Below are 23,660 nucleotides of genomic sequence, written 5' to 3' on the forward strand. Positions count from 1 at the left end.
CCTCGAACAATATGATCACAAGTGTCATTAATACAAAACTCAAAGTGTAAACACACCTGAAATTCAAAGATTACCCTACAATTGGACGTATCGATCATGGTTTTCCACATAATTATTACACCGGAATCATTACACTGGATTAGATTATGCGTTGGGTTAAGAGGTGATGTTGGAACTCTCTTCTAAAACATACCTTTTTTCTCTCTCCACAGTTGTGAAAGTTGATGAACTTAGTAGAGATGGGACAGCAAGAAAAGAAAAGGCAAACGTGGTGGGATCGAGGAGGCTTGCTAGATGAAAATGTAGAGGCATGCATGGTGTGGCCCCGTGGGCGGCTAGCCAGTGCCTTTTGTCTCTACAAATCGGGTGGTCTAGCTTTGGTAAAAAAATTAAAATGTCACCTTACATAGCATGTTTTCTCCAACATGCTCGAGTGAAAATCATTCCCCTCTTGGCCCCATCATCACCGCACAAACACACATGAGAGAGAGAGAGAGAGAGAGAGAGAGAGAGAGAGAGAGAGAGAGCTTCAAAGTCTCAAATATTTTTTCTAGTTTTCACTTGTGTCAACAATTCATCCATTTTGTCAAGTCAAAAGCAGGTCTGACTTATACAAGTTTACCTATTTATGCTTTAGGGTTTCACCAATTTCTGACTTGCATCCGTGTTTTTGCGGAGACAAACCAACTAACGACTTATATACATCTATAAAGTAACTTTCCAAGTATAAGAATGAATATAAACTATAAACTGAAACTTTGAAGGGTTTCACTTTCTGATCTAAGATGATTAAATTTAGCTCTCCTCCCAATTAAAGTAAGCAGTATTCAATTTTTGTTTTTAATATTAGAATGGATGAACTTCAAGATAATCATATTAATTCTAATATATTACAAAAAAATTATAATAATAATCAGGCATATTAATTGAAATGACCCATAAAACTGTCATTTATTCTCAATTTATCCCTTGAAATTGATTTTGTCTTAGTTTACCCTCTGAAACTGACATTGTCAACTCTTTTGGTTTCACTTCATCCCCGTTCTGTTGAAGAATTGTTAAATTCAAGCGTATTGTAGACATTTCAGTTTTCAAGGTTTAGTTAAATAAAAGCTTATTACCACATACCTCTTTGTATTTGCCTCTAGCCCGAGTTCAGTCGATTGATCGTGCGAAACAAATTAGGGTTTATGGAAGAAGAGAAAGGAATTTAGGCATTCGATGGCTAATATGGGTGATGATGGTAGCTCGTTGTAATCCAGAACAACCATTTTATTGTAAGTTAAAGTCAAAATTGTAATTAATTTATCACCAAAGTGATTCTTTGCTTATATTATCGATGAATTTGTAGTCATGATCTGAAGTATGATGGATGTGTATGTTAGTTTTCGACGGAATGGAGTGAAGTCAGACCAAAAAAATTGAAAATGTCAATTTTAATTAGGTACTAAAGTGAGACAAAATCAATTTCAAAGGGTAAATTGAAAATAAATGATAGTTTCAAGGGGCATTTCAACTAATAAGCTTAATAATTAAGTTAATCAATGCTAATATATTTCTGCCATACCCATGCTAATCCCATCATCATCCCAATGATGGAAACAAATAGTTGCAGCCCCATCGAGATCCAAAAAGAACGAAAACCTAGAACTCGCGTGCCTACTTCTAATCCCGTCTGATCCCTCTCTGCCGCGCAGAATTGGGAGAGATTTTTCAATGTGATCGTCACACGAGATCGTACATTATGTGTCTCTATATAAATAATAGGTTATGTATGTTAAAATGTTAATAACTTAAAAATTAAAATTTTTCACCACTTGCATAAAAACACGTGACGTATCATCCGTGTTCCCGTTACAACTAAAAATTTCACTAGAATTAGATAAGGGGCGTGGAGTCAGTTCGAATCCGAGTTAATCTCATTTATTTTAATTCTGGACTCTACCAAACGTGGGTTATTAGTCCTAGCTAAGCTACTCCCACTTAGTACTTTTTGGAAGCGTTTGTTGCACCAGACTATTTCGGACTGGATTAGCTTCAGGGACTAAGCTGGACTGGCTTAGACTAGACTAAGCTGGACTAACTTAGTGAAGCGTTTGGTGCAGTGTCGGACTAAAAAGAAGGATAATAACAAACTATAATATTTTATATTTTTTAATTCATATCTAATAATATTATATTAATTAATTCTATCTTCTTTTTTCTAATAATACTCTCCCTCTCTCTGTGGAAGCCTCCATCCTTTTCTTCCTCATTCTCTCAGTCCCACACTCTCCTTCCCTTTCCTCTTTTTTTCTGATTAACTGCCAAAAACAATTAAGAATAACAAGATTAACCGATGAGACTGAGAGACCTCTAAGTCTACAAAAGCAACGACAATTCCTCCACACCCACACAGAGTCGCAGACTCACACTAAAACCATCATATCCAAAACCGTGATCGCAGCTCCTTCCTGCAATGGATTTTGCACCGCATGATCTCGGAGGTTCGAATTGAAACGCGGTCAAGTTCAAGTCGAGCTCGGATCTTGGCGGAGCAGAAAGAGAAGAAAGCGAGGAGAGAGGAAGAGGGAAAGGGGGAATTGGCGAGGGGGAATGATGGTGGCTCTCGGCGTTTGTGAAAACATAGGAGCTGAGGAAGAAGCCCAGAACTCACAGAGGGGCTCGCAGGGAGGAGGAAGAAGCAGGTCTTAGCAAGTCCCGTGGTTTGGGGAGTGCCTCGCTAAGAACCTTTAAGGAGGCCTTTAGTCCACACGAGTCCCCTTTAGTCCCACTTAACTTAGTCCCAGCACCTATCAAACATGGAACTGTAGTCCAATCTAATCTAGTCCCTCCTAAGGAGGTGAAACAAACGCCCCATTTTGGTCCAAAGCTAAGAGCATCTCCAACAAGTTAGTTAAATAGGTTTTTTTTTTGCTATTTTAGCAGGCCAAGAGAAAAAAGTGGAAGTCCAACAGACTAGCAATCCCACTAGCTAAATTAACAAAATGAACATTAGCTAGGAGGAGAGCGAATTTAGCATAATGTTAAACTTAAAATAAAATAATTGTTATTGGCACTCCAAAAATCTTATTTTGCACTCTAAACTTTCTATAATTAGTAAGAAAATTACACTTATGAAAAATGTATAATGAGATTTTTGGAGTGCTAATAACAGTTCTCTAAAATAATACTAAATTTGCATTCTCTCTCGTTTCCGACTGATGCATCGTTGCTCCTTGTGTCTCTGCAACTCGGGCAATACCCCTACAAATCTGGCAAAACAAGTCATCAGTAAAAGATCTGGCCAATAAGGGGAGGATTGGGTTGCTGGAGATGAGATCCTCGGAATAGGCTTAAGTTGGGATCGATATGTTGATAAAAAGGGAAAAATAATTGAGAACGATCTCAGTGTGATTAGAGTTACTGTATACATCTATTGTTAACACAAACTAACTACAAACCTTGTATACATCTATAAAGTACTTTTTCTAAGTATTAGAATGAATGTACATTGAAACTTTGAAGGGTTTTAAATAAGAAATGAAAAAAATCTCAATCCATTGCCATTTACTTGTCTACACACAGAACCCTAATCAAATATGAAATCAAAATTTTTGGGTGCTAACAATGCGTGTCTAGGCCAATGTAAGAACCAAAAAATAGATATTATCGATTCAGAAAGTTGGCTAGCTTTTCCACTGTAAACAACTAAAATATAACCAAAAGAAAAAAAAACCATCAAGTTTAAAATAAAGAATAATTAAAAAAAGAAAGAAAAAGAGGTGAAGAAACAAGTGAAGCCTTTGCTTCGATTTCCAAACTCACAGAATGCTCATTGCTTCACTTCCATTTCTGGGCACATTTCCCGACCAAATTCGAGCACAGGCACTGGCACTTTCCATTGAAACCCTACTCTCTCTTTTTTTTTTCTCTTAAAAAAAGTGACCTAAATATTACAGAGATGCTGGCTGCTGCAAACAGGTAAGTATATTTTGATTGGCGACGATAAAACAAAATTTTGCATGCGGATTAATTAGGATTTAATTTGTGCGGAAAAATAAAATGAATAATAAGTTGGACAGTTTCCAAGTTGTCACGAGCAAAGATTGAGACCTTACCTTAAGCTGAGCTCGAGGGCTGAGAAGACCGCAAACAAGACATGGAATGACGGAATATGTTTTGTCCTACTTCACACAGAACCATGGGAAAAAAGAGGTTATAGCCTTCTGCGGCTGAGTGCTTGCTAGGGCTCACGCGCAATAGTTTAATCTTAGTTGATTTGATTAGAGAGAAGTTCTAAATTTTTGTTAGGATTTGGATCCTCTCCTGAGCAGGAGATCAAGATCCTCGGGATCAACTAACATAGATCGTTGGATTTTGATCTAACGGCTACAAACAGAGGGTCCATCTAAAAGTTATAATAATTATAGCCGTTGGATTAAAATCCAACGGTCCATGTTGTTTGATCCCAAGGATCCTGATCTCCTGCTCAGGAGAGGATCCAAATCCATTTTTTGTTAAACCACCAAGTAAACAGTGTCAACAAATTATTTTAGCTACTTTTTATCTTAAACATCACTCTCTATTTTGATAAACATTGAATATTTTTATTATTAACAATTCAAACCAAACACACTCATTTTCTAAAACAGATTTGTCTCTCTTTCTTTTCTCTTTGCTCAATGGTCCGCCTTGATTTTTATTTTTTATTAATATTTAGTTGATAAAGAGTTACTATGTAAATTTTAAGATTGATTGTTCATTTTGTTATAATAGATACTTTTTTATATAGAGTTTTAGAAATGTGTTTTTTTTCTTAGATTTGACTATTTAAAATAGAGTTTTGGTTGTTTTACATCTCTTGGAAATGCTCTTATATTTTAAAAGATTTGTTTGTTGTATTACAGTCAATCGTTTATGCATGTATGTATGCTTTTAGATAATTTATCAAATGCGGACTGGAATGTGATATGTCTTTACCATTGGCATTGACCCTCCTAAATCATAACTCATGATTCAATACCTTACTATCTCTTAGAAATAAAAAAATAAAAAAAATAAAGAAGATGTAGAAAGTTGTAGTGAGTTTCTGTGGAGACATAATTACACTCTGGTTGGTGGTCACCTTCAACTGTTTAGTGGCGCCATTGCCATGCTTATATAGCAAGCTACTTTTCCCTTCTGTTAAAAAGATTTATTTAATTCAATTTTTTCTCTTAAGTTGTATATGGAGCAGAGTATATTTACGGTGAATCCAATTGCAGCTTCAGTTGTAGATTTTGGAGCACTTGTTGGACTAACTCAAAAAAGACAATTACAGTAGAGTTCTGTACAATCTGTGAATTAATAGAGTGTCCAGTGCCTTTAAAGCACACTCTCTCTTTTCATTTTCAGCAACAGTAACAACCTATTTTCCTGACTCACTCAGTCAAGTTTTACCCAAAAGACACGCTTAGGCAGACAAGAGTTACCTGCACGGTACGAATACTTTTATACGAACGATGAGGATTATCTCCCTTTCGATTTTCATCTCTTTCCCTTCTCTCCTTTCATATATGTTTTTTTGTCTTATTATTTTTATAAAAAAATTAATATAAGATGTTGACATGACTTAATCGTGATCGTTTAAATAGAAGAGGAGGAAAGGAAAAAAAGATTAGGAAATGAAAAAATCATCTTTTTATGTCACATGCTAATCATATGAGATCATATAATAAAGGAGCTTACACGTATCATTGACACATAATGCTATGATTACAGTGTACCCGTACCGTTTGATTCTTTCTCTAGGCAAATAGGAGAAATTTTGGAGTGTAACGTTAATTTGAACCACGTCACTCTTCCACACACATTGAATTCCCCCTATATAGTTAAGTTCTTCTACGTGGTGGTCGTGTCCTTATCATTGTATCATTTTTTTTTTCTTTTTGTCAAAAGGTAGATTTTATTAAGGGAGACTTTGGATGCGGTCCCTAGTTATGAATAGTCTTTGACTGAAACCTTGTTGGTTTTCAATTTTTGATCCAAGTCCCTGAAATTAATTGATAATTTATTTCTATGTACGTTACTATATTTTTTAAATTAAAAATTAAAATTTATAGTTGTTTATAGTAATGAGATTTTAAATAAAAAACCATAATTTGTGGGATTAAAAATATTAAAATATAAATATACTATTGTGTGTGTGTGTGTAAACATGGGTACATTCATAAAAAATAACCAAAAAATTATTGTATCAAAACATGGATACATTCTTCAAAATGGGTACATTTAGCAAAAATAAAAATGGGTACAAATAAATAAAAAAATATGGGTACAATACAAATAAAACTTTAAAAAATATGGGCACAAAAAGAAATTAATATATGGGTACAAATTAAAACTGAAAGGAAAATTGGTACAAATTAAAAAAGGGTTGCAAATTAAAAATGGGTACAAACTAAAAATAAAAATATATGATAAAAAATTTAGCCATAAATATAAATATACTAATTGTAATATTTTTAATATTAAATGAATATATTTAGAAATAAAAAATATTTTATTATTGAAATAATTAATGATATTATTAATACAAAGGACCTTGATCAAAAATTGAAAAGTAATAAGGTTTTAATCAATAGAGTAGTAAAAATAAGGATGAAAACCTAATTACTCCTTTTATTAAATACGGATAGAAACGTTTACATATTTCGCTAAAATATCAAATAAAAACTCAGAACTCAGAGCATCCTAACGAAAAACACCTCCATGTGAGGCAACATATGAGGCCACAACGTGGACAGCAGCATTTCCATCCCGCTTAACCAACAAAAACTTATGATATCAACCAGTTATCATTGTATCATTTACACATTCCCTTTTATAAGGTAAGTTATTATTATTTTTTTCAATGTGTATGTGTCCTTATATCATTGGCACTGAATGGCACCATGACTATGTACATGTGACATATAAGTTGCTCTCCTCACACACCCAATGCTTATCCCACCCGGATGTGTGGGTCTCTCTTTTTTAAGTATGGTGACGGACGACGTGGTGCACCGGCCGAACCATAGAATGTCTCTTTTGAGTTGTGACCCCAAGTGACAAATTCACAGCAAGGGTCTCTCCTCACATGATCACACACATCTTTGTTTAAGGAGAGCAATTTATATGAAATGAGTTTACTGCTATACAGCATCTCTTATTGAATACTACATTGCTATGTGGATAAAAACTTACACACAACAATGCATTATTGGTCAAGGACGTCACATGGTGATGAACCGTTTCATGTAAGTCATTTTCCTATTTTGGGTCCAAAGTCTCTGAACGGACAAAAGTTCAATTATAATAAGGGTTTTTAGCCAATATGGTCCTTGAGATTGGCTTAACTTCTCATTTTGGTCATTAACAATGAAAATCGATAGAAGTGGTCCACTGAGTTTCTCTACCGTAAATCATTTTGATCGTTCTGTGAAAAATCTATTAATATTCTCGTTAAATTGCTATGTGAATGACCATATTTTAAAGGATATTTTTGTCAAACAACCCCTCCATTTAGCGATGATTTTGACAAACTTTTCACTGAATGACTAAAATGATTTACTGTAAACAAACTCACAGATCACCTCTTTCGATTTTCAATGTCAAAGATCAGAATAAAAAGTTACAATAATCTCATTGACCATTTGAGCTAAAAACCTAATATAATTGCAAAATAACAAGATATCCCGTCTCTTGTAATCTTTATATAGTGCCCCACTCTGGCCACCATTTCGCCTCAGCTGACCTCCATTCACTCGTCCTTTCCTTCTCTCTAGGCTCTTTGCTCTCTCTTCCCACTCAAACCATGATTTCCCTACCATGGACAACCATTGTACTCACTCTACTTCTCCTCCGCATAACTTCTTCCTCCTTTGAAGCAGAAGCTTTTCCTTTTCTGCTCGATAGAATTACCGGGTTGCCGGGTCAGCCCCCAGTTGGGTTCCAGCAGTATTCGGGTTATGTGACCGTTGATGAGAAAAAGCAGAAGGCTCTGTTTTACTACTTAGCTGAAGCAGAAATAGATCCAGCTTCCAAGCCTCTTGTCCTCTGGCTCAATGGAGGTCCCCATTTCTTACCCACCACTAAATTTTCCATCCTTTTTACTTCTCACAATTTTTACCATCTGGGTTTTTAAATAAATGAGATTTTACTTCTGGGTTTTTTATGGGTTGTGATTTTTCCAGGTCCTGGTTGTTCTTCCCTTGGAGTCGGAGCATTTTCTGAGAACGGACCGTTTAGGCCCCAAGGAGAAGTCTTGGTTCGAAATGAACATAGCTGGAATACAGGTGAGATATTTTCTGATCAATGGTGTTTTTCAAAACAATCCAACGTCGCAGATTGCTTGACATGCTCATTGATTTGCAGAAGCAAACATGCTGTACTTGGAGACACCAATTGGAGTGGGGTTCTCTTACTCAACGGATACATCTTCCTATGAGGGTGTAACCGATCACATCACAGGCATGACACCTATTTCAAATTTGATTTTTTTTTCTTTCTATTTTCCGTCAAAAAATAAAAACTAAAAACGAAAAGTTTACGGACTCTAAATTTTTATTTTATCTTCCAAATTTTCTCAGCAAGCAGAAATCTTGCTAGGAAAGAAACAAAATTTCTGCACCTAACTTTCAAGTCAACTTGTCTTGCTATCATCTTCCCTTGTTCATTTTCCCAAAAAAGAAGAAAGTATTCTTTTTATTTCTTCCAAAGTTCCATATGAAATCTTTTCATATCTTGTCACTCCAAAGATTCAAAAGAATATTTCATGATGGGGTTTCCACTAATTTTATTATTTTTTTAATTTCCAAAATTCACTTTACAGATACGCCATGCGTGATGCTGTTTTGTGATTGTCGTCGTGAGTTGACAAAAATCTCACCTTTACAGGCTATGTGTGATTTCTGAATTTTGTCCTTGTTGTCTACAGCCAGGGACAATCTTCTGTTCTTGCAAAAGTGGTTAGAAAAGTTTCCCCAATACAGAAATAGAAGTCTGTATATTACCGGAGAAAGCTATGCTGGTATATTATCTTCATCTTTTTCCTCACTGTTGCTTATTTCTCGATGCTGATTGACTCGATCCTAATGTTGAAAATATTTTCGACGTCAGAAAAAAACACCCCAATACGTAAAAAGGGAACTGATTTTATTTATTCTGTAGGTCATTATGTTCCTCAGCTAGCAGAACTCATGCTCCAATTCAAGAAGGAATATCACTTCAATTTGAAAGGAATTGCTGTGAGTAATAATCTTTGAAAACTACCATCTTTTCGTCGTCTAGATTTTGGTCTAAACGTTTTGTTCTCATGGCAGTTGGGCAATCCAGTCCTAGAATTTGCAACCGACTTCAATTCAAGAGCTGAGTTCTTCTGGTCTCATGGGTTGATATCTGATTCGACATACAACATGTTCACTTCCGTTTGCAACTACTCGCGGTATGTGAGTGAATATTACAGGGGCTCACTTTCGCCTATTTGTGCGAGGGTGATGAGCCAAGTGAGCACAGAAACCAGTAAATTTGTTGACAAGTATGACGTCACCCTTGATGTTTGTATATCATCTGTGTTCTCCCAATCCAAAGCCCTCCTTCCTCAGGTGAATACCATCTATTGCTCCATTGCAGCATGAAATTATGTGGTTTGGTTTCACCAAGTTCGTATCCATTTTCTGAACAATTGAACTTGTTCGTTTTGCAGGAAGTTGCTGACACAATAGATGTATGTGTAGAGGATGAAATAGTTAATTATCTGAACAGGCCAGACGTGCAGAAGGCGCTTCATGCTCGTCTTGTTGGAGTTCGTCAATGGGCAGTTTGCAGCACGTAATTCTCTTCCAAAGCCATACATTTGAAAAATTCGAATGCATCTCAAAGTAATATTCACGTTTAAAGTTTTGCCTTTGAAATTATCTTCTGTGTTATGGCAGCATACTGGATTATCAGCATCTGGATGTGGAGATACCAACGATCACAATCATAGGCAATCTCATCAAAGCAGGAATACCAGTCTTGGTTTACAGGTAGATGAACTTTAGACAGCATCAAAACATTTTGTTTCATCCTAAATTTCACTGCAGTTCACTAAATTTGATTTTTAAACATTCAGCGGCGACCAAGATTCTGTTATCCCGTTGACTGGAAGTCGAAAGTTAGTTAACGGACTCGCAGAGCAGTTAAGATTAAGTACCACTGTGCCTTATAGAGTCTGGTTTGGAGGGCAGCAGGTAAATCATATTTGTGATTACTTGAATTTAAGAACTTTCAGATGCTTCTGTTACGAATGTGTAACGTGATAAATTGAATGCTTCATCTTTTCATCTGCAGGTTGGTGGATGGACTCAAGTTTATGGTAATATGCTTTCTTTTGCCACCATTAGAGGAGCATCACACGAAGCGCCATTCTCGCAGCCTGAGAGATCACTCGTGCTGTTCAAGTCGTTTTTGGAGGGCCGGCCTCTACCAGAAATGTTCTGATCTACTGATCTGTTAGTTAGAGTCCGAGTTGAGATTGTAAGAAGTTTGGTTGCGAAGGTTTAATCATCTAAGTATGAAAGTTGCATTTGTTTGTTATTTGTAACATGTTTACATGGGTTTTCCATGCTGTGGAAAGTAGAAGAATTTTGTAAAAATTTGAGAAAAAAATGAAAAGAAAGGAAGTGCTTTTGCCAAATTTCAAGTTTACATTTGAGAATAATAATTTCAAGTAATCGATCTGTTTGAATTATTCAGGTGGAGCCAATTAATTCCATGGAAAATACATCAAAAATAAATATATAAAACAAAGTTACAGCCTGCCAAAGAAATTATGATCAAGTGGTTGCTAAAGAGTTCTTACAGTTGGAAACTACAACTGGAGCTTCAACCTGCATTTTCATACAACTGAACTCCAATGCCAATACAGGCTTGGATAACATCACAGATTCCCAGAGGAGGTTGCATTTATCCACAAATTCTTCAGTTGCGTGGTTCTTTGCATTGCTAGTATGGATTTCTGAAGATTGTTTAGTCTCATTCATTGGCATCAGAGATGGTCCTGATACTTTTGCCGGATGCACTGCTCGTACCCTGTCAGAATGGGATCAGGCAGCAAACTAACAATTAACACTTGAGTTAGGTGGAAACCGATGAATACATGTGAGTTTAACATAATGAAGCCTGATGAACATAAAAAAAGTAGCTGAAACTAAAAGAAAACCTGCACTCGATCCGGCAAGAGTACTTGAGAAGGTTGGGATAATATTCTGTGCCGCCGCTACGATTTCACAACAGAAGGAAGGAAATAAGGGAAACAGCTAAACTCTAATAGCATAAGGAATTATGTGCACAAAACACAAACTAAGCGAGAAACTTACCTAAAACTTGGAAGTGATATTTTGATCGTCGGCCCCCTCAACTCACCACTCGATTCAGGCACTGCCGTCATTAAACTCGCAATTAGGAACATTAGTGGTTGATTCACGCCAAGATGAAAACCACAGAGGAAAAACATCCGACATATACTATTGAAATGAGATGTTTAAATTAACCAACTTACTGAAAGTGGTAAGGTTGACATTACAGGAATCTTTAACCGACAAAGCCTTGATTTCGGTCACTTGAACTTCCATAGAATCTTTTGAATCACAGAAGGCAGCACTGCTACCATTTACATTAAGAAATCCAATATTTTTGCTCTTTGGTTGCCTTGAAACTGCTGTAATCCTCTGTTTTGCACAGAAAAATGGATTTCTTAAATACTTTTAGTAAAAAACTTTACACATAGTCCACCTTAGGGATGAAGATTTCACCATATGCAAGCTGCAAAACATGTTTATAATTCAAATGCAAATCATACCTTTGAAAACCTCGCAACTTGACTTGGAAGCCCTACTTCCTGCAAGAGGGCACTGCAACCAACATAAGAATTACATATGAAAAATAAGAATTCGCGACAAGCTCTGCTGCAAAGTGCCTTATGCAGCGTCCCACCTTTCGTCCATGTTTACAAGCTTCATCACTATTCACAAGCACCTTAGCTGCCCAGCTGTTTGACAAAAACAAGAAAACGTGCTTATAAGTAAACTACTTCAAAACCAATTTTCAGAACAGGATTGTATCAACTCTAATTCAGAACAAGAACAAACTAATGATTTAGCTGTCACTAGGCATAGCTCAGTAATCAGATCTCTCTCCCAGAGAGGAGTTCTGCGTGTACGCCCCATGACACGCTACTTTCTGCTCCTAAAGAGGATTTACCAAGTCTAAATACCCTCACACAATGTCACATCTGACAGGAAAAGATTTAACTCAACTGGCAGTCACACCACTCGTATAAAGATCTACATAAATTAGTTTAGGAATTATGGTATTGTTGCTCAAGAGGCAAGCTTAGGGAATAATTAGCCCCAAAGTTAACAGTGTACATATTCCGGAATAAGATTGTATGCAAGCATCTTATTACAGAGAAAGATAAGGTTGAGGCAAACATACGCGCAAGACGTTGGAGGGCTCCATACAAGTCCAGCAATCACAACGAGCTGAGAGGGAGAAAATAAACCCACTCTCGTTAGCGACTGGTTGAATAAACTTGAACTTATGTGTTTTCTTTATTATGCTTAAGCAAACATGGACTACTCCTACAATAAACAACAACTGATTCATTTCTGGATCAAGGCCGAATAAGTATTAACTTCCTAGATGAGACGATTAAACAGAAGACATAAACCTCATCAAAGACTCCTGCTGGACTGTCATCATAGTTGGCAAGAAAGAAGCCGCCAAGAGTATACCTGCAACAAGTGTAAACACAATTTTCAGTGATCAAATTCTCAAAACAATCACAAATCATATGAACACTATTCTCTTTTACAACGATGTTATAATTATACTTACCCAAATGCTTCAACTAATCTGAAATCTTTCGGAATGCATGCTCGGACAGTTGCTGCTTTGACAAGATGGAGTTGATACAACGCGCTAGGTACAAAAACCAGGGCAATCAGCAAGTCCCTTTTCATTACCAAGAACAAAGAGCAGTCAAGTTATAAAAAAAGCAAGTGCTGTTGGACGCTTACCTGCCTTTGAATATCCACGGAGGCTTGCCGTAGGAACATTTTGTCTCTCCAAAATCCATATGGACTTAGATAATTTCAAGACGGTGCTTTATCCAGAAGCAATTAAGTTTGAAGATGCCAAAATCAAAGTCATTTAAACTGCATCCAAGAAGTCCCTACACAAAAGTGCAACTTTCGTTAGAAGTATAGAAGATACGCAATGATCACTTGCCTTGTCTTGTCAAATACTAGAAAACACATAACGAACTTCCATGCACCTGGGAACCCATGGTGACGGTATCCTAAGTCAATCAGACATTGTCACGTGAAAAATGACACGGCAGTGCACGATTGGCCGCCACCATGACATCCCAAGTGTCGGTGGAGGACAGTAACAATATTTGTTTTATACTTACTAGAAAGAATTGTAAGATCGATCCCCATTTTTCTTTCTCCACCAAATCCAATTCATTAAATCTTTAAGGCATGCAGAATTTAGAAAAACCAAAACCCTCTTCACTAGCATTGAGAAGATCAAAAGCACAACTGAGTTGTAAAAAAACACAAATAAGTAAAAGCTCACCAGAAAGAAATGAAACCAACCATGAAAAGCTGCATACAACAAAACCCAGCGCTCCAAAAACTTGCCAAGAAAAGCAAGGAGCCCTTTAAGTTGAATTATGAGAAGAAAGAGAGGTGAAAAGCCAGAAGAAGAAGAAGAAGAAGAAGAAGAAGAAGAAGAAGAAGAAGAAGAAGAAGAAGAAGAAGAAGAAGAAAAAGAAGAAAAAGAAGAAAAAGAGTGAAAAAAATGAGTGGGTGCGAGAGTGAGTGAAGGAGGAATAATTTGAGGTGAGAGAAAACCAACACACAAAAAGGGATTGGGTGAGGAGAAAAATATATACATGTGCGTGTGAGTAGCAACCTGAAGTGTGTGTGTGTGTTTGTGTGTATATATATATATGTATATAATTCATAGGAGAGGATTGGATGCGGATAGGACCAGGAGGACTTTATCCAAACCCCACCACAAATTTTATTTGGCGCCAACTGAAATTAACATTTAACCGACGCTGTGCCTTTTACCAATACCGTCAACTTTCAGGAACTTGTAACTTGCTGCCCAACTGATGAGATGATGCAATCATATTCATATAGCTACGAGCATAGGAGCTTACGAGGTGGGTTTTGTTTGTTTCTACTTCTTTAATTCTGTACAATGATATCTAACCAGACATCCTGGATCACAACTTCATTTATATTCTGTGTCTCCAAGTATACTTTTTGACTGGATCATATTCAACAAACTTCAACTCTATCGTATTCTAATACTTGGCAACATGGCTTTTCTGAGATTACAGAAGTTCTGTGTGAAATTTATAAGAGCTTCTTCTTTAAGATGGTTTAAAAAAAAAAGTAGGATAATATATTGATGCTAGAAAGTAATAATTTAAATCAAAACAAACTTTAGGACTCACTGATTATAAGTTTACAAATATCATTAAATAATAAATAATAAGAGCTACAAAAATAACTTTTACTAAATAATCAAAAGCAATTCAATATTAAACAACCAAACAAGAAAAAAGACTTCAAAATCTCTAACTTTAAAGTTTCATTTGAATGTATAGCATTATTATATGATAAAATTTAGAAAAAATAATGTTCGTTTTTATGGAGTTGTTATTGACACTCAAAGTATCTCATTATGCACTCCAAATTCTTATATTTAGAAAGAAAAAATTTTAAACTTATGAGAAGCGCACGATGAGATTTTAAAATGTTAATAAAAGTATTTTTTTTTATTGTATAGCATTATTAGATGGCAAAAAATTTTGGGGACCCGTTCAAAACTTTATCAACTCTATTCATGCAAATACTCTACAAATAAAGAGTCTTTACTTGACGGTTTTCTTCTTATATTCTTGCTAAAGAAAGATGAGGTTCTACTGTAAAATTTATTGACAATATAGTGAAGAACACAACCTCTTATAAGCCCCCTTACATAATTTGATCACTCACCAATGTGAAACTTCATCCTCACATTCCCATATTTTCACCAAACAATGGATATCATGCGCACACAAATCTCTGTTGAATTCTTATAATTTGTTATTGAAACTTACAAAAATAAGACAATGAAGGAAAAAGAATTAGCTTTTACGGAGTTTCGGTTCTCTTCTTGCATGGTGGCGATGGTTTTGGACCCACTAAAAAAGGAAGAAAATGTTGTGATTCTCATTGAAAGACGTGTCAACGAACTGAACACACACAAAGGAAAGACACAAAGGAGCATGAGTTGCAGTAAATAATTGTAAGAGAAGAGTTAACTACTATTAACTACCAACTGCAATGATCCTCTGTATTATGTGTGCACTTGAGAAGGTGACTAGTGCTTCTATTGATACAACAATCTTCAAGAGACACGTATAACCAATCCTTCCGACAGACGGGCACGTGTGCACTAACATGCAATGTTACTACGAAAGGTAATATAAGTTTATCATCTGTTTTGTTAATTTTCAAGAGTGTATTTTAACGTTGTATTGAATGCAACATGATATTGTAGATTAAACTATAATATTTGTTTAAAACTTCTATAGTACATTGATGATGTGTTCAACATGAATTTTAGTAAGAGTGTAAAAGTAACAATTTGATGAAGCAAAATTAAAACGGTACAACTCACACAGACAACTTAAAAATCGATATCAACAACCCGTATTTAAGTCTCCACATCCAAAATTGTAAATTAATCTATAAGCTTCAATCAAGAATCACATCACAAATGATATTGCCTTTTGTATCAAGGTTTAAATTAAATGCACCCCATTGAACACACGGATGTATACACCAATATGACACAAGGTTTTCTCCCACTAGCGGCCTAAGCTTCCATGAACCCATGCTTGAGCCAAGGCAAACCATGTGCCCCGCCCTAAACCCTGAGAATGGCTTACCTATATGATGATGATGTTGTTTAACTTTCTCATGAGATCATGTTCTTAACTTGAGATAATGTTACTATGACATTTTGGGTGTAGGTACGTTTCTCTCTCATATCTTAACTTGAGATAATGTTACTATGACATTTCGGGTGTAGGTACGTTTCTCTCTGATATCAATTAGTGACCATGAGATTGTTCTTTCAAAGCATCCATCCCGCAACTGTCATGCCCAAATCTACAATTGAAACTGCTTAGGTTACCAATAATCTCTGCAAGAACACTCCCCAATCTTGAAGTGATAGAATCTGTTGGAATCTCTTGTTGAGGAAAAATTTAGAGTACACAACTCTAACACAAGTGTTGGAGAGACAACACAAGTAAACAAATTACTTGTATTACACACACAAAATATTACAACACTCAAAACTCTCAAAGACACTTTAGAAGCAATGACACTCACTCACTTTCTAGAGACAAACTCTAAACCACTCACACTTCTCACAAGACTACTCTTAATTCTCACTCTCACTTGGTTGGTTGGTTACTTGCTTGATTGGTTACATAGCAACACCCATATTTATAGGGCATACTTGCTGACTTATACTATCACTAGAATTTTCTAGTGCATTGATCGTGCACACACATTTTCCACCGCTTTTGTTAAACCGACTCACCTAGTCGGTGAGATTGGGCTCTTCCAATTTTAGCCAAGGTTTTGTAATGGTTCTAGGCTTTTCTAGCCTAAGGCGGTGGACTTCAGCTTTTCCATCCAAACACCAATTGCTGCACTTTGCTAGAGTTTTCTAGCATATTTTCATTCATGATTCCAAATGGGCTGGACCTTAATTATTGGGTTGGTGTTGTACTTTCAACACTCTCCCTCAACACCAGCTTATTCTTTCCTCCATGTTGAGTTGATGACGGAACTTTTTGAACTTGCCGGTACTCAAACCTTTTATGAACAAGTCTGCAATTTGATCATCTGTATTGATCAGTCTCATCTCAATCTCTTATTGCAAGACCTTCTTTCTAATGAAATGGTAGTGTACCTCCACATGCTTAGTTCTCGCATGAAAGACTGGATTTTCCGCCAAGCGAATTGCTGATTGGTTATCACAGTACAATGGTACTGCATAATTTACTGGTTGATGTAGATCACTCATCAACTGTACCAACCATGCATTCTCTTGTGTTGCCATTGCTGCTGCTCTATACTCTGCTTCTGTAGTTAACAGAGACATTGTTGGTTGTCTCTTGCTGCACCACGAAACTACTCCAGAACCAATTCTGAAACCATACCCAGTGGTTGATTTCCTGGTGTCATGATCTCCTGCAAAATTTGCGTCACAATAGCCAACCAACTTACCGTCTTCACATTTCTTGTACAAAAGACCATAGTCAATTGTACTTTTTACATATCTCAATATTCGTCGAACTGCTTCTAGATAAAGCTTCTTTGGATTTTGCATGTACCGACTCATCACACCAATTGCATAAGAAATGTCAGGTCGAGTCAAAGTCAAGTAAATCAGACTACCTACCAATTGTCGATACATTGTTGCATCTTCCAAGTCTTTGCCTTCATGTGCACACATCTTGGCATTAAGTTCCACCGGTGTTGAGATTGGCTTACATTCAAGCATCCCAAACTTCTGCAACAAGTCTTTTGCATACTTTTGCTGACACAAAATTATCATTTCTTGTGTGCGATCAACCTCTAATCCAAGAAAGTGCTTGAGTTGTCTAAGTTCTTTCATTTTGAACCGAATTGACAAATTCTCCTTTGTTCGACGAATTTCTGCCTCATCATCGCCTATGATGATTAGGTCATCCATGTACACTAGTACGATAGCTAACGTTCCTCTATTAGCTTTAACGAACAAGCTAGAATCTGCATGTGCCGCTGAGTAACCACTTTGTGTGAGAAACTCTGCAATCTTATCGTACCACACTCTTGGTGCTTGTTTCAAACCGTAGAGTGCTTTCCTTAACTTGCACACGTACTCAGGATGAGCTTCGCTTTTAAAGCCCATTGGTTGCATCATGTAAATCTCCCGATCTAACTCTCCATGCAAGAAAGCATTCTTCACATCCATCTGGTACAGATTCCAATCTTTGTTAGCTGTAAGTGCAAGTAAGACTCGTATAGTCGTAAGCTTTTCTACTGGACTAAACGTTTCATCATAGTCTAGTCCATACTACTGAGAGAAGCCTCGAGCCACCAACCGAGCCTTGTACCTTTCAACTGAACCATCAGGACGACGTTTTACCTTGTACACCAATTTGCAAGATATGGGTTTCACATTCCTTGGCTTTGGCACCAAATCCCAAGTCTGATTCTACTTAAACGCATTGCTTTCTTCTTCCATAGCTCCTATCAATTCAGAACTCTATGATGCATCTTCAAACGTCTCAGGTTCTTTTACTGCTCCATCAACTATAGCAGCATTGACATATTTAGGATTTGGCTTTTGTACTCTTGTTGACCTCCTTAGTTGTGATTGTGGAGTTGATTCTTCCACTTCACTAGGTCTAACTTCTTCTGGTTGTTGATACACACCAGTTTGCCAAGGACTCTTGGGTACTTCTTGCTCAACATCGTCTCCAGCAAGCAAATCTTCAGACTTATTTGGACTTGATTGGATTTAGGCAGCTTGGTTTCCCAGTTTCCCTTGCAATGTATCTTCAATCTCTTTCGAATCAGGCAACACCTTATTTTCTGAGCACCAACAAAATGATGCTTTTGTATCCCATTCTTCCTTCAGGGCTAGAGACGCAACGACGTCCCAATCATCTTTAATTTTCTTCTCTGAGTTGGCAACGTTACTTTCTGCAGGCCTTTTGAACCAGCAATCCTTCGCCATATGGCCTTTCTTTCCACAATTGTAGCACTTGCCCTCAAACCTTTTATTATTCTGGGACTGACCACGGTTGCCATGATACTTCAGAACTCCCCATGGCCGAGAACCTCTTTCTCCTTGACGACCTTTTTCCTTATCACCATTTCTTTTAGATGCACCATCAGCACGCTACCTAAAGCTGCCTTTACTTTTGGTGTAGAGCGCTTCATCCTCACCTCTTAACAAGACCCCTTCCATTTTCTTTGCCAATGATTCTTGATCGGCAAACAAATTCTCAAACTCAACAAGTGATAGTTGGGTCGGCCATCATTGTACAGCGACAATGAAGCCTCGATATTCGAGTCTCAATCCATGGATAATTATTCTTTTTATCCTGAATTCTATAATGGCAGCACTAGGATCTAACTCAGAAATTTCATAGCAAATGGACTTTACCTTGTGGAAATATTCGGCAATCGTCATGTCTCGTTGGGCCACCAATAACAACTCGTTCTTGAAAAGCTAGAGTCTTGCATCGTTCCTCTTTGAAAAGAGTGTGGCAAAGGTATCCCATGCTTTTTTTGGTGTCTTGGCCTTCCGTATGTGCTCCAACATGTCATATTCAACTGTGGTTTTGAAGGCAAACATGGCCTTACCTACCTTGATCTTCCACTTCCTCAAAATGCCACTGGTGTCTTCTTCCGGCTGCGTAACTTCATTACCGTCGACGACATCTCAAAAATCTTGGCCTTGTAGGTAAGACTCCATACACGTCGCCCATGTGTTGTAATTTTTGTTGTTCAACTTCTTGATTCCTTCAACAACTTGAAGATCTCCCATCGTGTCAGCAGAACTTCGATAAGCCGAACAAGATTAACGAATAATCTTGCGAAGTACTAAACTTCTCACGATTCTTAAAAGCTTCACTAGAGAAGGTTCCTGATCGTACCGCTCTGATACCAATTGTTGAGGAAAAATTTATAGTACATAACTCTAACACAAGTATTGGAGAGACAACATAAGTAAACAAATTACTTGTATTACACACAAAATATTTCAACACTCAAAACTCTCAAAGACACTTTAGAAGCAATGACATTTACTCACTTTCTAGAGACAAACTCTAAACCATTCACACTTCTCACAAGACTACTCTTAGTTTTCACTCTCACTTGGTTGGTTGGTTACTTGCTTGATTGGTTGATTGGTTACATAGCAACACCCATATTTATAGGGCATACTTGCCGACTTATACTATCACTAGAATTTTCTAGTGCATTGATCATGCACACACATTTTCCACCGCTTTTGTTAAATCGACTCACCTAGTTGATGAGATTGGGCTCTTCCAATTTTAGCCAAGGTTTGTGATGGTTCTAGGCTTTTCTAGCCTAAGACGGTGGACTTTGGCTTTTCCATCCAAACACCAATTGATGCACTTTGCTAGAGTTTTCTAGCATATTCTCATTCATGATTCCAAATGGGCTGGAACTTAATTATTGGGCTGGTGTTGTACTTTCAACATCTCTCACAACAATTGCACGCCCCGTTACCACATAAACATGTTTTGCGAACTCATGGCAATCATTGCACGCCCTGATGTTCTTAAAAACCACAATAGGGGCATCACCTGGTGTGGAAATAAGCCCAAATGCTATGGTAAGTCTCTCATTGTGGTGAAAAAGCTGTTCTTTCCTTTCGGGAAAACCGCTCAATGCGTCCTCCTCGGTAAGAAACAAATCTTCAGCATCCCTGAAAAAAAATGCTCAGCTCCTTCAGTTTCGAGTATATATGTTCTATGTGAGAATGGTGTTGATCGCCCACTATAAACCGATGCTTTTTGCCCTTGACGATAATCCAGCTGCATCCAATTTCTTTTCTCAAGTTCCTTTCAGGCATCATTCTTCTATAAAATACAGCTTCTTCCCACTTCTCGGATGATGCATACAAATTAAACATAATTATGTAACTAGCAGTGTCCTCCGGGTCCAATTGGAGGAGGTTCTCGGTTGCTAACTTTCTGAGCTCAAGATTTCAATGCATCCAGCATCCACCTAATAAACTTTTCCAGCTCATTGCATCGGGTTCAAACGGTATACTCTAAATTAAAGTAAGTGCCTCCTGTAGTTGCCCAGCACGAGAGTATACGTCAATCATACAATCGTAATGATCAATGGTTGGTCCTCATTTACTCATTGATTCCAGATACTGCTTTCCCTCTGTGACCAAACTCGAATGGCTGCAAGCAGCTAAAACTGCTATAAATGTTACTGAATTTGGCTTTACACCTGAATTCTGCATTATTTTGAAAAACGTAGGGGCTTCGAAGACATTGCTGTGATAAGCGTAACCACATATTATGGCAGTCCAGGCCGCATAATCAAGTTTATCTATCGATTCAAATGCTCGATTGGCACAGTCCAATCTGCCACATTTTGAGTACATCGTAATCAATGCACTCGCACCATGCAAGAGTGCAACGAGCCCTCTTTTTATTGCATCAGCATGAACTAGGGATGGGCAATGGTTATGGCGGACGGGTAACCGCGATTATTTACCCATAACCGTTTATGCTCATACCAATATAACCGTTTACCCGTTGGGTAATTGCCTAAACGGTTATACCCATACCCATAACCGTTTATAAATGGTTGACCATACCCATAACTGCATACCCATTTAACCGTAACCGTTTAATACCCGTTTACCCATTTATCATTTTTAACTCATTTATCTTTTTTTTTTTACCATTACCTCTTTTTCACCCGTCTACATGTTTTTTAACAACTTGAAAATTAAAAAAAAAATTTGTCATAATTTTTTTTTTGTTTTTGACAATTAAACAACGTTATAGGAACATTCATCATACATTTCTATATTTTAATTTTTTAAGTCCTTATACCGTTCCAATAAGTGAAATAATAGTTTACGGACGATATTTTTAACGGACCAGGATCCTCGTCAGATCCATTCCCTAGGGATCCTAGGGGTCCCACAATCCTGTCCGTTCATCGTATATCGTGCGGTCAGAAATCATTTAAATTTTAAATTTTAAAATTCAAAAGTAAATAGTACCTAACGAAAACTGACCGCACGATATACAATGAACGGATAGAATTGCGGGATCCCTAGGGAATGGATCTGGCGAGGATCCTGGTGCATTTTTAACTATTACCAATGAAGATAAATATAATATTTGCCAAGTATTATTGGGTTACAAAAATTGTTTAGAAGACATTTTTGTCAAAGCATTTTTGTCAATTTCACGGTTGACCGCAAATAATTTAAATTAATTTGGCCAATTCCTTGATGATGAGAATCATCATTCTTGTAGCAGTGTTATTGAGAGAAAGACCGATAAATTCCTTGCTAATTTATTGGGTGCTAAGTATTATTGGATCGAGAACATGGTTTATGTTAGTTTTACATATATAAAATAAATGGGTAAACGGTTACCCGTTTATAACCGCGGTTAATACCCATAACCGTTCATTTAAATTTCGCGGGTAAACAGGTATACCCATAACAGTTCATTTATTTAAACGGTTATCCGTAACCGTAACAGTTTAATTTAAATGAGCGGGTAACCGCGGTTATCCATAATCAATGGGTATTTGCCCATCCTAGCATGAACTTGAGTCCCCAAATTTATACCCGCGATTGCAGAGCAGGCTTGAAGAATGCTTGTATGTACAAATGAATTTTAGGTAATAACCAGAGATTATAGCACTCCATGAAACATCAATTGGGTCATGAATCCTTTTGAACTCTCGACAAGCAGACTCCAATTTTGAACATTTGACATAGAAGTCCACTAGAGGAGTTCCTACAGAAACCTCGGAATCCAGCCCAAGTTTAACACTGTAACTACGAACTTGCCTTCCCATATTCAAGTCCTCCAAACCAGCACATGCCTTGAGAACTATGAAAAAACGAAATCACCCACCTCTACACTTTTCTTAACCATCTCAGCAAACAATTCCAAAATCTCCTCTAATTTTTCGTCTTCAGTATAGCCCACCATCAACCCAGTCCAAACCACAGCATTCCTTTCTTCCATCCTATCGAAAACAATCCTAGCACCCTCTAACCACCCACACTTCACATACATGTTTGCAATCGCCGTTTCAACCGAAACATTACTACTCATTTCACTTCTTATCACATAAGAATGTATCTGTCTCCCAAGCTCCAGAAGTGATTCCTCAGTCAAGGAACTTAAGATGCCTTTAAAATTCGATGCGTTCGGTCTAATCATTATCTCAGATTCTATCGTTTTCGAAAACATCGACATAGCTCTGTTCAAAACACCCTTCTGCGCATACGCGATATAACTATAACCCAAGAAACCAAATTCCTTTGAAGCATCTCATCCTGTGCAACCGATAAACTCCGCAATCACAATACATTTGCAGAGCATCGTTCTCAAGAAACTCAGGTGGGTTCTTCACACAGATTTTCCATCCGACAACGAACCCATCAATCCACACATTTCAAACAAAACATTTATACGAGTGAGGACTGACGGATACACCCGCGTCGTTCATCTGCTCGAGAAAGTGGCGCGCTCCTCTGAGCTTCCCTTGCTTGGATAGAGAGACCAGGTGCACATTTTCGACCTGACCCAGTTCGATTTGGCAGGTATCGATCGACGTAGCGGTGGATTTCAGGGAAAGCCACGACGGAATTTGAGCAAAGTTGGCAGCTTTTGTGAACGGAGACTGATCGGGATGGTGTAAAGCGCGGGAAGGTGGCAGAGAACGTTGGACTGTGAAGGAAGACGACATTCAAATTTAAGCTTTTGATTCGCAGGAAAATTAGGAAAGAAAAACAGT

The 23,660-nt window shown here is 37.3% G+C and overlaps 1 protein-coding gene, 1 long non-coding RNA gene and 1 pseudogene across 3 annotated transcripts; 1 reads left to right on the forward strand and 2 right to left on the reverse strand.

Annotated features, from left to right (window-relative positions):
• Nucleotides 1–2,975: 2,975 nt before the first annotated feature.
• Nucleotides 2,976–4,242, reverse strand: LOC126608468 (uncharacterized). Of its 2 annotated transcripts, XR_007617877.1 has the most exons (3): nucleotides 4,101–4,242; nucleotides 3,808–3,953; nucleotides 2,976–3,254 (listed from the first exon to the last, which is right to left on the reverse strand). It is a non-coding gene; the product is annotated as an uncharacterized LOC126608468 (long non-coding RNA). The 2 variants fall into 2 exon arrangements; XR_007617876.1 differs by lacking the exon at nucleotides 3,808–3,953.
• A 3,490-nt stretch (nucleotides 4,243–7,732) lies between these two features.
• Nucleotides 7,733–10,678, forward strand: LOC126607709 (serine carboxypeptidase-like 45). Its single transcript, XM_050275416.1, has 10 exons — nucleotides 7,733–8,072; nucleotides 8,196–8,297; nucleotides 8,377–8,472; nucleotides 8,939–9,031; nucleotides 9,172–9,248; nucleotides 9,324–9,605; nucleotides 9,707–9,831; nucleotides 9,936–10,028; nucleotides 10,115–10,232; nucleotides 10,333–10,678. The coding sequence occupies exons 1-10, from the start codon at nucleotides 7,817–7,819 to the stop codon at nucleotides 10,480–10,482; spliced, it is 1,392 nt and encodes a 463-aa protein (XP_050131373.1). The 5' UTR covers nucleotides 7,733–7,816; the 3' UTR covers nucleotides 10,483–10,678.
• Nucleotides 10,679–10,705: 27 nt separating this feature from the next.
• On the reverse strand, nucleotides 10,706–23,635 carry LOC126607707 (pentatricopeptide repeat-containing protein At5g13270, chloroplastic-like; annotated as a pseudogene).
• Nucleotides 23,636–23,660: the final 25 nt, after the last annotated feature.

The sequence above is a fragment of the Malus sylvestris genome, chromosome 16 (assembly GCF_916048215.2).
Source record: "Malus sylvestris chromosome 16, drMalSylv7.2, whole genome shotgun sequence".
Classification (NCBI taxonomy): Eukaryota; Viridiplantae; Streptophyta; class Magnoliopsida; order Rosales; family Rosaceae; genus Malus; species Malus sylvestris.